Raw genomic sequence first — 15,957 nt, forward strand, 5'->3', positions numbered from 1 at the left:
GACACCTGGCTCGTTCAGTCCCTGGAGCTGGTGACCCCTGATCTTGGGGTCATGAGTTCAAGCCCCATGCTGGAGCCTACTTGAAAAAAAAAAAAAAAGATTTATAATTTCGGGGCAGAAAGGATCTGCTGCTAAGTAAATGCACTAAGGCTGTAAAGTCAAATAGTATAAATGCTGCTTCTTACATGTAGCTTGTCTGGGGGTGTGGGTGTGTATGGACCACATGGGAATTGGACCGAAGACACTTTTATTCTTTCTAGAGAATATCCTTGCAGCAAGATATTTTTCTTGATGCCAAGGAGCTGCAAATTGCTTTCAAAATCAACCTCAGGGGCACCCTGGTGGCTCAGTCCGTTAAGCCTGGGACTCTTGGTTTTGGCTCAGGTCAGGATCTCTGGGTCCTGGGATCGAGCCCCACTTCGGGCTCCCCACTCTGTGCGGAGTCAGCTAGAGATTGTCTCCCTCTCCCTCAGCTCCTCCCCTGCTCCGGCTCCCGCTCTCTCTCTAAAACAAATAAAGTCTTTAAAAAAAAAAAAATCAATCTCAAAGCACTTCCTTTCTTTTTGATGTACAGGAAGACCCCTGAATTCCTTGTGTGGTTCCTTAGGAGGGGGAGGACAGTTTCTGGCGCAACACCTTGTCAATCAAGCCAAAGAGGCGGGGCTTTGAGGGCGGGGCTTCCCTCATCTCCCAGGTTGGACTTCTCACCTACATTATTTTTAACAGAGCCGACAGAGGCAAGGGTGGCGTGTCCCATAAGTAACAGAGCAGGGTCTGGAATCTGGGTCTGTCATCTTACTCCGGCCTGGGCCGCCTCTTAGGGAAACAGGTGTATTGAGATTTAATTCCCATACCATACAATGCACCCATTTAAGGTGTGTAATTCTGAAGTGTTTTGTTTTTAAGATTTTATTTATTTATTTGAGAGAGAGAGAGAGCACAAGCTGGGGGGAGAGCACAAGAGGGGGAGGGAGAAACAGACTCACTGCTGGCAGGGGACCCCAGGATCATGACCTGAGCCAAAGGCCCACGCTTAACCGACTGAGCCCCCAGGCGCCCCCGAGGTTTTTAGTACATTGAGTTATGCAGCCATCGCTGCAGTCTAATTTTAGAACATTTTGATCACTCAAAAAGAAACTCCATGCCCACTAGCAGTCTCTCCGCATTCCCCGTCCCCACTAATTCCCCAGCCGCAGGCAACCGCTAACTTTCTGTCTTTATGGATTCGCCTGTTCTGGTCCTTTCGTTTCGTATGAACGGAGCCTCACATGTGCGGTCTTTTGTGGCTGGCATCTTTCACTGCGCAGCAGGTTTTCAAGATTCACCCCTGTTGTCGCATGAATCAGCAATTTATTCCTTTTTTTTTTTTTTTTTAAGTTTATTTATCTTAGTGATCTCTACACCTAACATGGGGCTCGAACTCACCACCTGGAGATCGAGAGTCATAGGCTACTCTGACTGAGCCACGCAGGCACCCCTAATTTATTCCTTTTTATGGCCACTAATATTCTGTTAGACGAATGGACCACATTTTGTCTATCCGTTCATCAGCGGATGAGCATTCAAGTTGTTTCTAGTTTTCGGCCATTGTGAATCACGCTGCTGTGAACGTTCGTGTCCAAGTCCCTGCGTGGACGTGTGTTCTTCATTCTCTAGGGTGTATCCCCAGGACTGGGATTTCTGGATCGCATGGTAACGTCATGCTGCATGTTTTGAGGAACTGCTAGGCTGTTTCCCAAAGCCCTTGCCTCTGAGAAATTCACTGTATTCACTTGTTTATTCAACAAATACGGATTGAGCAGCTCCTAGAGGTACTGTTCTAGGTGCTTCCAAGTGTTAAAAACCACAGGCCCATAAAAGAGCCACTTAGGCCACGTCACTGAAGTGGGGCTTCATACATAATCTAATTGCAGCTTCAACCTTCCCCAGAAATGTTAAGTCTTAATAGGTCAGTCGGGAACTTTCCCTGTGGGACCCAAAGGAAAAGGAGAGAATCCGCATAATTAGACCCCCTGCTCTGCCCCTGCTCAGGGAAAGTGACCTCCCGAGGGGGAACAATCCTTTCTTTTCTCTTGCTAAGAAAGTCCTTGCCCCTTCTTGCTTCCTATATAACCTTCCATTTCATAGGACTCTTTGGAGCCCCCCCCCCCCCCCGCTACTTGCTAGATGGGATGCTGCCCCCCCCCCCATGAATCCCGTGACAAAGCCAATTAGATCGTCAGATTCATCCCGCTAAATGTTTGGTCTTTAGGGGCTCCTGGCTGGTTCAGTCATAGAGCGTGCGATTTCTGATCTCAGGTGGTGAGTTCGAGCCCCATACTGTGGGTAGAGATTAGGTAAGTAAATAAAACTTAAAACAAAAAAAAAAATTTGTTCTTTAACAGAGGAAGCAAACATTTGGAGAAAAAATAAGGGTGACGGGGGAAACCTTATTGAGAAGGTGACATTTGAGCAAAGACCTGAAGGAGATCAAGCGGTGAGCCAGGCAGATAATCGAGAGGAAAGGACACACTAGGTGCAAAGGCCCAGAGCGGGGAGTGAGTGAAATGAAATGGACTATTTGTATTTGAGGAACATCAAGGAGGCAGAGAAGGGAAATTAGGGCAGGGTGGTGATGTGGGCAAGTTATTTGGGGTCTAATAGGACATCGTGAGCATTCGGTGACTACAACTATCACCCCGGGAGTAGGGGAAGTCCCAGCTCAGGCCATAAGACCATGCTGCCGCGGGGGGTGGGATTGGGGGGGGCGGGGTTGCCCCCCAAATCCCAGACCAGAACCTTCTGCCCCTCCATCTTCACGAGGTCCTTGCAGCCTTCCTGTCTCACTTCCTCTTTCCAAATGCTTTCAGCGCAGTTCTGGACTGAAAGCTTCGCAGCATCCCAGACTCCGGTCCCAAACATTGTGCAAGGTCCGCATTGCACAGGAGGGAAAGCTGAGCCCCAGGGGGAGAGCAGCCCCTGCCCGCTCGCTGCTGGACTTGGCACAGCGGGATGCCAGGAGCCCCAAGTTCAGTGAATGGATGGGTAACTTCCCCGCCAGGTTTGCAAGATACTAAGATAGGTCCCACCTTGTCCTGGGGCGGGGGAGACGATGACACTGCGCGGAAGGACCTTAACCCTCTTTCCTAGCAACCGGCCGCCATCCCCATGGCAACTGGGGAGGGGCCCGATCTGGCCTTGCAGGTCCCGGCATCCCGCAGGGGCGGGGAGTCTCGCCTTCACCCGGAGAAGAGGAGTCCGAGCCGCGCCTACTGGCCCTTTAAGGGGCTCCGCCCGGCGAGGCCTCAAAGCACCCTGATTGGTCCCGAGAGCGGCCGAGCGCAGCCGAACTTGACGCACCCGCCCGCAGCCTTCCCTATCCACCTCCCACGCGGCCCAGTGGTTGCCCCAGCCAATCGCCGGCCGGCGCGCCAACCTTCATCTGCATGGTCACGCCCCAGGGAAAGACCGCACCCAATCCGACATTTCGCCGAGGCCGTATTAGCATGCCGGGGGCGGGGCGAGCGGCAGGGGCGGGCTCGGGGCGGTTGGTTGGAGCGTCGCAGCAGCGGAGAGGTCCGGGAAAGTTTCTTTGGAGGTGAAAACAGCCGCGGAACTCGGGGCCCTGCGAAGGGGTGGGGGCGCGGGGGTCCTGGGGCCGGGGAGGGGCCCCTCCCGGACCGGGGGAGGGTGGGCCCGGCCCTTCCGGGGGGCGATCGCCCAACAAAGGATCCCTGGGGCGCCCGCCCTCGAGGGCCTCCCCGCCCCTGGATCCGGCCCCCCCAAACACCCCGGGCCCGGCATTCCGGGGCTCCCCCGCCGGGCCACCCCGTCGGCGGCTCGGGCGCCCCTCACTCGGCCACGCGTCTGCCTTCCAGGTGGGGCCGGGAGCGGCCATGTCCCACGGCTCCAAGCAGCCCGGCGCGGCCGCCGCGTGAGTGCGACATCCCCTCCCCCAGCCCACTCGGGGCTACAGCCCAGCCCCCGCCCGCCCTGTCGGAGCTACTCGCCCCCCGCCCCCCCAGGGTCTTGACCCCCCACACAGCCGGGGCAGGACCTTCCCCAGCGGCCTCTTCCCCCCCTACTCCCCGGCCCAGTTCCTCCCAGGGGTCCCTATCGGCCCCCCTAGTGCTCCTGCCTCGTCCCGCGGATAATGACCCCCGCAGACCCCTGCTCCCAGGTCTCAGGCCCCCTCCGTGCCAGCTCCGCGGTCGGGGATGGAGGTGAGGTTGGGGGTGACCCTGGCGTCCCGTGGCTCCAGGCCGGCGGGCGGCAAGGCTCCGGGACAGCATGGGGGCTTCGTGGTGGCTGTCAAGCAAGAGCGCGGCGAGGGCCCCCGGGCCGGCGAGAAGGGGTCCCACGAGGAGGAGGTGAGTCACAGGACCCTGGACTGTAGTGGGGGAGGTTCTGGGGCTCGCCCGTAGCCTGGAAGCTCCACCCCGGGTTAGATTTGAATTCGCTGTGGCTCCGCCCACAGCCCCGATTTTCCTCCCGGAGCTGAGGCCCCGCCCCGTGCCGCATGCCACGCCCCCAAGAGCTCCCCTGCCACTAAGCCCAGGCCCCGCCCATCGCCCATTCCAGCTCCGCCCAGTGCCCTGTGGGAGGCACCTTCCCATCGTCCTGTGGGCCCCTCCTCCAGCATAGAACCCACGCCCACGCCCGAGACCACGCCCACAAGCCAGCCCCATCCCTGGGCTTAACCGGGTCCCAGGTGCCACGTGCCCGGGACCTCCGAACCCCGCCCTCTCCCAATCCTGCCCCTTGACCGGGCCATACCTACAGGACTTCTGGGCCCTGGCTCCTGGATAGGCCCCGCCCAGCCCTCTAAGCCCCTCCCAATGGCGCGGTTCGGTACTGCAGCCTGTGAAGAAGCGCGGCTGGCCCAAGGGCAAGAAGCGGAAGAAGATCCTGCCAAATGGGCCCAAGGCACCGGTCACCGGCTACGTGCGCTTCCTGAACGAGCGGCGTGAGCAGATTCGCACGCGCCACCCAGATCTGCCCTTTCCCGAGATCACCAAGATGCTCGGTGCCGAGTGGAGCAAGCTGCAGCCGGCGGAGAAGCAGGTGTGCACCGAGGGGGCTGGCCCAGGACCACTGACCTTGCCCCGACCCACTCGGACACTGCCCTACAGCCACATCCCCCAAAAGACAGAATGTGGAGGGTCCTTGCTCCCTCCTGGAGAACTGACCACCCATGAGCTCTCCCCAGCAGGCTGAAGCGAGGGGAGGGTAGCAATAGGCAAGAATCAACGTAAAACTTAATAACCAACATGGATAGATGTAAAGAAGTAGGGGTGGAGGCCAGATTTTTATGGGATCCCTTCCGATTTTCAAATCTGGTAATTAACTTAAAATTGCAAAAATACCAAGGAAACAAAACAGACCGCTAGTTTGTACCCTCTAAGTGGGATTGCAGCAAGCGTAATGGGTGCGGGAGGGCAGTCCAGCCCGGGGCTGGGAGCCTGTCGTCAGACAACAAGGAGAAGTTATAACTGTGGGAGTTTGGGGAGGTGCGCTGAGCAGCAGGCCCAGGAGGTGGGTTTTGTCTCCAGGGACAGTAGGGAGCTATGGGAAGGTGAGGCATAGTGAGCTGAGTGTTAGAGATGGGGTGTTGGCCGTGGAGTCCCCCCCCCCCCCGCCCCGCCCCTGGGCTGAGCCACGCCTTCCGCTGCCCCCACCAGCGGTACCTGGATGAGGCCGAGCGGGAGAAGCAGCAGTACATGAAGGAGCTGCGTGCCTACCAGCAGTCCGAAGCCTACAAGATGTGCACGGAGAAGATCCAGGAAAAGAAGATCAAGAAAGGTGCGAAGGGATCCAGCCCCCAGGCAGCTGGGTGCGGGCTCTGGGACTGGTGATCTGGGCGGACCACCCGGCCTCCTCCATGGGACTCCCGGTCCCATGAAGATGAGAGACACCTAACCAGACAGCTGTGAGTGAACAGGGCTGAGCAGTGCTGACATGGGGGCACACACACTGGGGAGCCTAGGAACGGGTAGGGCTGACTAGGTGGGGGAAGGGTAATCCTGGCAGGGGGGCGGCCGTTGCAAAGCACTGTGTGGGCTCAGGGAAGACCTGCCAGGCTGATCCTGCCCTCCTCCCTCCCCCACCAGAAGACTCGGGCTCTGGGCTCATGAATACCCTCTTGAATGGACACAAGGTAAGTACTCTTCCTCCAAGGACCATGGCTGGGGTTTTGAGAAAGGTCTGGAGGTCTTTAACCCCTGGGTGAGCCAGACCCAACTCTCACGGAGGAAGTGAGCGCCCCTCCTCCAAGTGTGCAAGCAGCCGTGGGGCAGCCACATCGTGGGAATGTTGTTAAAAGGACTTCGACCCAGATGGCCAGAGGAATCCCTCCCAAGCTTGAGGGACGTCCCAGAGGGGTTTTGGCTGCCCCCCCAAAATTTGTCACCTTGTCCTGTCGTCCCAGGGTGGGGACTGTGATGGCTTCTCCACCTTCGACGTTCCCATCTTCACCGAAGAGTTCTTGGACCAAAACAAAGGTGAGCACTGACCAGGGGTTCTGGGGGAAGCGGGTGTTGGGAGAGTGTGTGGGCTAAAAAGGGTGCCAAGGCCAGAGGTGGCGGGTGGGGGGAACTGACCGCTCAGAAAAGCAGAGGCGCCCCCCCCCCCCAGCCGGAGCCAAGGTGTGGGCTGGAGGCAGAGCAGTGACAGCCAGCCTGGTGGGGGACACACAGCTAAGGCAAAAGGGCAGAGGGCAGGGAGGAAGCGGCAGGCTCTAATCTGCTCCCCCACGCTGCAGCGCGGGAGGCAGAGCTGCGGCGCCTGCGCAAGATGAACGTGGCCTTCGAGGAGCAGAACGCCGTGCTGCAGAGGCACACGCAGAGCATGAGCAGCGCGCGGGAGCGCCTGGAGCAGGAGCTGGCGCTGGAGGAGCGGCGGACGCTGGCGCTGCAGCAGCAGCTCCAGGCCGTGCGCCAGGCGCTCACCGCCAGCTTCGCCTCGCTGCCGGTGCCGGGTGCGGAGGCCCCGCCCCGCCCCCGCCCCCGGCCGCCGGGCCCCGCCCACTCCGCCGGCCGGACCACCCAGCCCTGCACCCAGTATCTGGCGAGCTCCGCCCTGCCCTGCCCCGCCCCCTCCACCTCCTGGCCCCGCCCCCGCTTCGAGCCTGGACCGCTACACCGCAAACCCTGGGCTACCACGCCCCCGGCCATGCGACTCCTGCTCCGAATGACCCCTCCCCATCGTGAGCAGAGCACGCGCCCGCCTTCTCTGACCCATGCCCGCGCCGGTCCTGTCCGTGATGCCCTCCTCCCTGGCCTTCCGCGCTCTGGCCTCAGCTGACCTTGGCTACTTCTTCCTCCCCAATTTGTAATCCCCCCCCTACCTCCACACCCGCCCCCCACGGCCTCGCCGTAGCCACTTTCCGTCTTCTGCCCCTGCCCACAGCTGACCTTGGCTTTTCCGGGTCTAGACGTCCTGATCCCCCACCCCGCCCCACGGACGCGTCGCGCCTCTGGCCCCCTCCCCGGGACCCTGCCCTTTCAGGCCCCCCACCCTCTGACCGCTGCTCCTGCGGAGTCCCGGCTGCGTCGACTCCCCCGCTGGGCTCCGGTGACCGGTCCCTGCCCTCTCCAGGCACGGGAGAGACGCCCACCCTCGGCACCCTGGACTTCTACATGGCTCGGCTGCACGGCGCCATCGAGCGCGACCCCGCCCAGCACGAGAAGCTCATCGTTCGCATCAAGGAGATTCTGGCCCAGGTCGCCAGGTGTGTGCCGGGGCGGGTCGCGCCCGGGCTCTGCTTGGCCCGAGTGGGGCCGCCCTGTGCGGGGGTTGGGGGGCTGCCTGGGGCTAGACCGGATTTCATCCTCTGATGGGGTTCCCGGAGTTTGGGCGCTGCCAGGTCGGATCTGGCTGCGGGATCTTATTCCGAGGCCACCGCCCACGCGGGATCTACCAGGTGGGGCTTATTTGATGCGGGCGGCCAGTGGCTGGATCGCTGGGGGCGCTGATCAGATCGGGGGCTTTATGAATGCTGCTGGGTGGGATATGCCCATCCGTCTTGGCCAGTGGGATCCACTGGGGGGACTAGATCTTCCCCACAGCTGCTCCTGGGCTTTTCAGGGTGGCTTCCAGCTGCTCGGGTTAGGTGGGATGGACTCCTGGCCCCCACTGTGGCATCTGTTTGGAAGAACGGAGGGTTGGTGGCCTATGGTGATCCTCATCCTGGGGGTCAGGGCTGATAAATGATGGGGGTTCCCTGTCATGACTCCCTTCTTCTCTCCTGTCACAGTGAGCACCTATGAGGGTGTCTGCCACCCCACGGATCCAGAGAAGACCAAGCTTTGGTCATGGCCCCTTCTCCGCCCCATGGAGGAGGATTGGGGGTCCACCTTTTGGGGCCATGCCCAATCCTGCACCTTGGGGGCTCCAGCCCCCCTAAAATTAAATTTCTACAGCATCCCTCTAGCTTTCAATTCCCCCAGCACCCTGAACCCCGAAAAGTCACCTGCTGTAAATGCCACGCCTAGAACCCCGAGGCCCAGCAAGGCCCGCTCCCCTTACACATCACACTACAGGGACATGGGAGTGACACACGGGCTGCGGAACACGGGACACAAGGGGACCCACAGCCTCTGGCACGCCCAGTGTGGGGAGGCTTATACCTGCTACACCCGGCCCGAGGACCGGCCCGGGGACAGGGTAAAACCCCACACCTGACGCGCCGGGACCCCCAGCAGGTGCTCACCACAGGTGACCCCCCCCCCCCCGGCAGGCATGCTGCAGGGACATGCTCTCATACTCGGGGCGGGGCCGTCTGCTGGTGGCCCTCAGATTCCTGCACCCCAGAATCGGGGTGGGGGGCTGGTACTGACCGCCCTTCCCTCATCCGGCTGAGGGACTCTTGCCGAGGCAGCTCTGCCTTTGCTCAATCTGGACTTTTTAAATAAAGTAGAATTTGAATTTCCAAGCTTGTGAATTTTTTTGGGGGGGGTGGGAGGTGCGCTAGAAGATGTGCCCAGGGCCCCCAAGACGCCCCTGCTGGGTGTCCCAGGCCTGCCCTTCCCTGGTGCCTGGCAACCACTAACCCCCTTCTGTCTGGAGGAGCCTGTTCTGGGCGTGTCACACACGTGGACTCACACGCCGTGGGGCCTTCTGTGTCTGGTTCCCTCCCTGAGCATCGTGGGCTCGGGGTCCGTCCCCGGGCAGCGCAGGTGGGCGCCTCGCTCTTTTTCGTGACTCAGAAATAGTCCGATGTGTGGACGGACCCCATTGTGTTTATCCCTCCACCTGCTGGCAGACATCGCGGTTGATTCCACCTGTTGGCTCCTGTGAGTCCTGCTGTGATGCCTGTACAGGGGCTTGATCACCTGCTTTCAGTTCCGCGGGGTGGCTCCCCGGAGCGGGTTGGCTGGTCCTATGGGAATCCTGCGCTTGGCTTACTGAGGAGTCCTCTCTGTGACTTTTCGTGTAATGCAATATTTAAGACATCTTAAAATTTTTGGAGAATAATTTGACAAACGCCCGTAACGGGTTGTTGAATCATGTCCCCTCAAAAGACACACTGAAGCCTGAAACCCCAGTCCTCAGAATGTGACCTTATTTGGAAATAGGGTCATTGCGGATATAATTAGTTAGGATGAGGTCATCCCAGAGTAGGGTGGGCCCCTGATCCAATATGACTGGTGTCCTTATAAGAAGATGAAGATTCGGACACAGACAGGAGACAGCCATGTGACCACGAGGCAGAAATGGGAATAACGTAAGCTTTCGACCAGGCACCAGCAGAAGCTACGGCGTGCAGGGACCGGCTCTACCCAGGTCTCGGAGGGAGCACGGTCTTGCTGACAAGCTGACGTCACACTTCGGGGCCCCCAGAACCGAGAGAGAGAGTAAATCCCTGTTGTTTAAGCCCCCCCAGCTTGTGGGGCTTTGTTACGGCAGCCCCGGGAGACTAACACGACCAGATATTGCCACCTTCCCCCCCCCAGATCCCTTGTCCTCCCCCCACCGGCACGGTACCCCCCCATCCCAAATTTGGGGTTTATCAGCCGCGTCTTTATCTACTTTAAGCACATGTCTTCCCAAAAGAGGGGTTTGGCTTTTTTGTTCAGTTTTTAAAGGCTTTAAAGTGTACAATTCTGCGGTTTCTAGTATATTTACGAAGTTGTGCAACCATCAACAAATCTAATTCCAGAACATTTTCGTCGCCCCAAAGAGAAACCCTGTACCCCTTAGCAGTCGCCGCCCCTCCGCCTCCCTCAGCCCCTGGCAGAAACGAATCCACTTCCCGTCCGTGGAGGAGCCTGTTCTGGACGTTTCACATAAATGGACTCACACGCCGTGTGGCCTTCCGTGTCTGGTTCCCTCCCTGAGCGTCGTGATTTCAAGGCTCATCTATGTCACAATATGTGTCATGTTTTGCAGGCTTTTAAACTTGACATAACATCTTTACAGTGTCCAAAGCCTTCTGCAACTTGCCTTTTTCCATTAGCACTTGGTTTCTGAGATTCTTCCAAGGCGGGAGGCCCCTCTTTTGCGCCACTATATGGCATTCCATTGCTGTTTATTATAAGAGCCCAAATTCCTCTTGTTGGATGCCTCGGTGTTCTGGTCCCAGCGGGTTCTTACAGATGCTTCCTGGTGCCCACTGCCTCCTTCCCTCCTTCTTCATCTCTAACCTGGGGGTCCATTCATTTCCTCACCAAAGGTTGCCTCAGTGCCTTCTGTCTGCCAGGCGCGGGGCACAGGGATACGGCAGGGGGAAAAAGAGACCGGAGCCCCTGCGCTCCTGCAGCTGACATTCTAGTGGTGGGGACAGCCAGGATACAAGATGAGTAAGTAGAACAGCCGATCTATCAGGTAGTGCTCGATACCAGGCAGAAAAATCTGGGAAAAGAGATTGAGAGGTGGAAGGAGGAGGCAACATTTGAGCAAGGAGCTGATGGAGGTGAGGGAGGGAAAGACTGGATGACTGGGAGATGGCATTCAGGCTGAAAGAACAGCATGTGCAAAGGCCCTGGGGCAGGACCCAGCCTGGCATTAGAGAAAAGGCGAAGAGGCCGTTTGGCAGGAGCAGTCTGGGAGCAAGGGGGAGATGGGGAGGAGGGGAGGGTGGAGACGGGTCTAGGCAGGTCTGGTGGGCCTCGGGGAGGATTTGGGCTTCTACCCCAGGGGAAGACGAGGCCCTGGAAGGCTGTGGCCGAGCAGGGACAGGGTGTGGCTGAGGTTATCCCAGGGTACCTGTCCTGTCCCCTTCTAGGGTTGTCGCAAGGATTAAATGAGCGCGCCTAGCAGATAGTGAGCGCTCGCCACGCTCTGCTGTTTTCGTCCTCATTGGTGATCCCTGTTTCCCCTCACCCCCTGCCCCAGTCTGCACCTCAGGCCCCGGAGGACTGCCCGGGGTCCCCCGGGAGCGCGCAGCTGGCCCTGGCAGGGCCCGGACACCTGGAGCCGGAGCCCCCTCCGCAGCCTGCGGTGTCGCCTTCCAGGGCGGCTCAGATTCCCGGATCCCCTTACCCCAGCGGCTCGGCTGTCGCGCCCTGGGCCGGGGGGAGGGGAGGCTGCAGGAAGCGGCGGATCCGGCGGCGACGGCCGTGGCGGTGGCCGGGGTGGCCCAGCTCCTCCCGCCATGGAGAGCGCAGCGGCCCAGGAGACCCGGGGCGCCGAGGCCCCACGCCCGTCCGCGCCCCCGCCTTCGCCCGCGGAGCCCCCAGCCGCGCCCCGCGCCCGTCCGCGCCTGGTCTTCCGCACGCAGCTGGCGCACGGCAGCCCCACGGGCAAAATCGAGGGCTTCACCAACGTCCGTGAGCTCTACGCCAAGATCGCCGAGGCCTTCGGGATCGCGCCCACAGAGGTGAGGACCCCCGAACCCCCGCCCCCCTCCCCGCGCTGGAGGCCCACCCATCTGACAGACGGTAGGGGTGGAGCCTGGAGCCAGGGACTGGGGGCGCCGGATCCCCCCTCCTCGGATGGAGGGGATCCGATCACCAGCTCTCAGAGACACACCTCTCGGATCCTGGGGTGCCCATACCCTAGAGACCCTCTTCACACGCCCTGCGCAAAAGAGGAACCCGGGTTAGGGTTAGCGGATCCTTAGACTGTCCGGGAGCCCACTGCGCTGAACCAGCCAAGAGTGGATCCCAGCCCTCGGGTAAGCGCCTCTGTGGTTCCTGGGTGCCGCTGGGGGCCGGGGTTCCAGGCAGCCCCCTTCCAGGGGCGAGGTCGGAGGCCCCAGGGGTCAGGGGCTGGGCTGCAGGGCTGTACGACTCGTAGCCCCCAGGGGGCGCCAGCAGATTCGGAATCGACTGAAAAAGTTGGTCTGGCGTGTCGGGGCACCAACGGGTTAAAACTGAAAGTCTAGGGGTGAAGGAGGGGTCTCTTCCTGTCCACAGCCCCCTTATCACCCTGCTCCTCATTCCGAGGGTCTCAGACTCCTTCTTGCCCCCTGCCCCATTCTGAGGGTCCCACGCCCCGCCTTTTCCGGTGGACTGGGATCGCGGTGCTGGGCGACCAGGCCAGTTTCATGCCTCTTTGTGCCTCGGTTTCCCTCTCAGGCTCCTGAACCCATCACCCCGGTTGTTCTGCACAGAGGGCGATGAGCGCTGTCATTAATTCTGCCCCCCCCCCTTGGGACAGATCTTATTCTGTACCCTAAACAGCCACAAAGTGGACATGCAGAAACTCCTGGGCGGCCAGATAGGGTTGGAAGACTTCATCTTTGCCCACGTGCGCGGCGAGACCAAGGAGGTGGAGGTCACTAAGACCGAAGACGCCCTGGGACTGACGATCACTGACAATGGGGCCGGCTACGCCTTCATTAAGGTGCCCACGGAGGGCGGGCGACTTCCTGGGTGCTCGGGGACCTGGGATGAGCCACTGCCCCTCTCTGGTCTAACCTGGGCTCTGGAAAGCTGAGCGGGGTGGCGGGGGTGGCTCCGTGACTCTGGGTCCCTACAGAGGATCAAGGAGGGCAGCATCATCAACCGGATCCAGGCGGTGTGCGTGGGCGACAGCATTGAGGCCATCAATGACCACTCGATCGTCGGCTGCCGCCACTACGAGGTAGCCAAGATGCTCCGGGAGCTGCCCAAGTCCCAGCCCTTCACCCTGCGCCTGGTGCAGCCCAAGAGAGCCTTCGGTAAGGGCCACCTGGGGTCCAGAGAGCAGGCGGGGTGGTGGTAGGGAGCTCTTCCAGAAGCGGGTTCTCTGGATGCCCAGTCCAGTGGAGGATGGGGGATGGGACAGGATGGAAGGTTCTAGATGCCTCTGGTGACACGACAGGAGCTTCTGGCACTGTATCAGGAATAGGTAGGTAGTTTCTAGATTGTTAGAGTCAGTCCAGGCATAGGAGCAGGGGAGTTTGGAAAGATGGGGATAGGATGAGGAGGGCTCTGGCCCTATTTTGTAACCGGGCTAGGAGCTGTTAGAGTACTACTTTCAGGCCGTGGTTCTAGAGAATGTTTTTCCAAGTGAGTTCTAGAATGTGCTTTTTTTAAACAAAGATTGTGGTTATTTGAGAGAGAGAGAGAGAGAATGAGCGGTGGGGAGGGACAGAGGGAGAGGGAGAAGCAGACAGACGCCCCATCCTCCTCTTTTTTAAAACGACTCTTTCTGGAAGGGACTGCTTGAGACCCTCCCGTAGCCAGAGGGTCGATCTAGAAAAGGCTTTGTCTAGAACTCAGTCCTCCTAACATTCGGGCGTGGCTCTCGGAGTCCGATGTGGTGCTGACGCGCAGACCTGCCACGCCACCCTGTCCCATTCTCCCTGGGACCTCCCTCCGGATGTGCCCCGGTGCTTCTAGAACCTCTTGCCCGAGAACAGCGCTACTCAAAGGGCCAGTCCATCATGAAGTAAGAAGGTGGTGCCGGAATGGAAAGCGGCATGCTGGTCCCTTCCTTGAGCAAGTCTTGCTGTAAACGGGAGGGTCTACTTCCTAAAGCAGAGGTTCTCAAACCTGCGGCAGGGCCGGGTGATTTCGCCCCCCCCAGTGACACGGTATCTGGAGACATTTTGGGTGTTACAGCTGCGGGGTGCCATCGGCCTCTGTCGGGGCAAAGCCAGGGGCCCTGCTCAACACCCTGCGGAACGCGGGACGCGCCCCGCGGCGGCGAAGGAGCTGCCCGGATGTCAATGGTGCTGAGGCGGAGAAAACCTCCTGGAGAGCACGTCCCTTATCTCACACACTGACGGGTCACAGACTTCTCTTCGAAAAGCACCATTCTAGAGGCGCCTGGGGGCTCAGTCGGTGAAGCATCTGACTCTTGATCTCGGGGTCGTGAATTCGAGCCCCAGGCTGGGAGCAGAGATTATTTAAAAAATATTAAAAAATAAAAATAAAAAGAGGAGGGAGATTTGGGGGAAGAAAGGATAGATTCTCAAGCAGGGTCTCTGAAGATTCATTCACGGACGTAGGGAGGGCTTTGGAGGATAAGAAGGTTCTAGAAAGGCTCAGCGGGTAGCTTCTGAGTGCTTACACAGATGTGGATCCGCCCAGAACACATGCCCCTCCCATCCCCCCAGACACCATCAGCCAGAGGACCAGGAGCGGCAAAAGCCCCGTGGAAGCAAAAGTGACCAGTGGGAGGGAGACCCTGCGTCTTCGTTCTGGGGGGGCTGCCACAGTGGAGGAAGTGGTGAGTGAAGGGGCTCTTGGAGCGAGCTTTCGGCTGACCCAGTGGGACCTTGGGTAAGACCCTCTCCCTCGTCCAGCCTGCGCCCTCACCTGCAGAATGGGTCCTCTTTGCAAGGCGGTGGCCCAGTGCGCCGGCTCCAGGCTCTGCTCTCACCATAGCGCCGGGGCCTGCGGGGCACTGGGCTGGAGGGGTCCCGGGCTTCTGACCCTCTGCTGTGCGCCTCTATTCCCTCCAGCCCAGCGAATTTGAGGAGGAGGCATCTCGGAGGGTGGACGACCTGCTGGAGAGTTACATGGGCATTCGGGACCCAGAGCTGGGTAAGGCGCCAGGGTAAGCCGGGTGGACCCTGGGGGGAGGGCAGGCCGCAGGGAGGAGTCAGAGGCCCCAGGGGGAAGTCGAGGCCCAAGGAGCACCCTCACCCGCCTTCCCTCCTGCTTGGCCCACAGCATCCACCATGGTAGACACGTCCAAGAAGACGCAGAGCGTCCAGGAGTTTGCGCACCATTTAGACTCCGTCTTGGGCGAGTTCGCCTTCCCGGACGAGTTTGTGGTGGAGGTGTGGGCGGCCATCGGCGAGGCCAGGGAGGCCTGTGGCTAGTCTGCCCCCGGGCCGAGCGCAGCCCCAGCCCAGAGCCCAGCCCCCCGCCCCAGCCCTCCCGGCCAGTTCCCGAAGCCCAGCTCTGCACCAGAGCCCAGCCCAGATCTGAGACCCAGCCTCACTCTAGAGCCCAGGACAGCTCTGGGACCGAGTTTACTTCTAGAGCCCCTACCAGTTTCAAGACCAATCCCAGCTCTGAGGCCACGCCCTACTCTAGACTCCAGGCCAGCTCTGAGGCTGAGTTCATCTCTGGAACCCAATCCCCTTCTGAGACCCAACCCAGCTCAAAGACCCAGCCCCCCTCCAGAGCCCCGGCCAGTACTGAGAGCAAGTTCACCTCTAGAACCCCTACTAGTTCTGAGACCAAGCCCAGCTCTGAGACCAAGCCCTGTTCTAGACCTCAGGCCAACCCTGAGACAAAGTTCATCGCTAGAATGCAATTCAGTTCTGAGACCCAACCCAGCTCCCAAACACAGACCTTTCCTAGAACCCAAGACAGCTCTGAAGCTAAACCAAGCTTGGAAATCAAGTTAAGGTCTGGAGCCCAGATAAGTTTTGAGACACAGCCCAGCTCTGAGATCAAGCCCAGTTCTGGAAGCCAGCCCAGATCTATGACCAAGCCCTGCCATAAAACTCAGTCAGATGTTGGAACTCAAGACGAGCCCATGACTCAGCCACACCTGGACACCCGGTCTAGCGCAGGAACTCCCAGTCGTTCTGGAGCCCAGGTCAGACTGAAACAGGCCAGCAACAGTAGCCACACCAGCTCAGGATCGGAAGAT

At 59.7% G+C, this 15,957-nt stretch overlaps 2 protein-coding genes across 5 annotated transcripts; both read left to right on the forward strand.

Annotated features, from left to right (window-relative positions):
• Positions 1-3,513: 3,513 nt before the first annotated feature.
• Positions 3,514-8,908, forward strand: HMG20B (high mobility group 20B). Of its 4 annotated transcripts, none has more exons than XM_026481055.4 (10): positions 3,514-3,577; positions 3,858-3,913; positions 4,241-4,349; positions 4,840-5,043; positions 5,661-5,781; positions 6,090-6,136; positions 6,407-6,479; positions 6,740-6,955; positions 7,576-7,708; positions 8,234-8,908. In XM_026481055.4, exons 2-10 carry the CDS (start codon positions 3,876-3,878, stop codon positions 8,244-8,246), a joined length of 954 nt encoding a protein of 317 aa, XP_026336840.1. In that variant the 5' UTR covers positions 3,514-3,577; positions 3,858-3,875; the 3' UTR covers positions 8,247-8,908. The 4 variants fall into 4 exon arrangements, with proteins under 4 accessions (XP_026336840.1, XP_026336841.1, XP_057168006.1 ...); XM_026481056.4 differs by having other exon boundaries at positions 3,525-3,577; positions 6,093-6,136; XM_057312024.1 differs by lacking the exon at positions 3,514-3,577 and adding an exon at positions 3,596-3,614.
• Positions 8,909-11,502: 2,594 nt separating this feature from the next.
• GIPC3 (GIPC PDZ domain containing family member 3) lies at positions 11,503-15,259 on the forward strand. The gene is made up of 6 exons (XM_026481058.3): positions 11,503-11,797; positions 12,580-12,765; positions 12,901-13,081; positions 14,465-14,577; positions 14,813-14,894; positions 15,024-15,259. The coding sequence occupies exons 1-6, from the start codon at positions 11,573-11,575 to the stop codon at positions 15,173-15,175; spliced, it is 939 nt and encodes a 312-aa protein (XP_026336843.1). The 5' UTR covers positions 11,503-11,572; the 3' UTR covers positions 15,176-15,259.
• The last annotated feature ends 698 nt before the right edge of the window (positions 15,260-15,957 follow it).

This window comes from Ursus arctos, unplaced genomic scaffold, assembly GCF_023065955.2.
Source record: "Ursus arctos isolate Adak ecotype North America unplaced genomic scaffold, UrsArc2.0 scaffold_14, whole genome shotgun sequence".
Lineage (NCBI taxonomy): Eukaryota > Metazoa > Chordata > Mammalia > Carnivora > Ursidae > Ursus > Ursus arctos.

Coding starts and splice junctions, on each gene's coding strand:
- GIPC3 (XM_026481058.3), top strand. CDS start 11,573: ATGGAGAGCGCAGCGGCCCAGGAGACCCGGGGCGCCGAGGCCCCACGC. Junction 11,798..12,579: donor TCGGGATCGCGCCCACAGAG/GTGAGGACCCCC, acceptor CCCTTGGGACAG/ATCTTATTCTGTACCCTAAA. Junction 14,895..15,023: donor CATTCGGGACCCAGAGCTGG/GTAAGGCGCCAG, acceptor CTTGGCCCACAG/CATCCACCATGGTAGACACG.
- HMG20B (XM_057312023.1), top strand. CDS start 3,876: ATGTCCCACGGCTCCAAGCAGCCCGGCGCGGCCGCCGC. Junction 6,137..6,406: donor CCCTCTTGAATGGACACAAG/GTAAGTACTCTT, acceptor CTGTCGTCCCAG/GGTGGGGACTGTGATGGCTT. Junction 6,956..7,575: donor CGCCTCGCTGCCGGTGCCGG/GTGCGGAGGCCC, acceptor TGCCCTCTCCAG/GCACGGGAGAGACGCCCACC.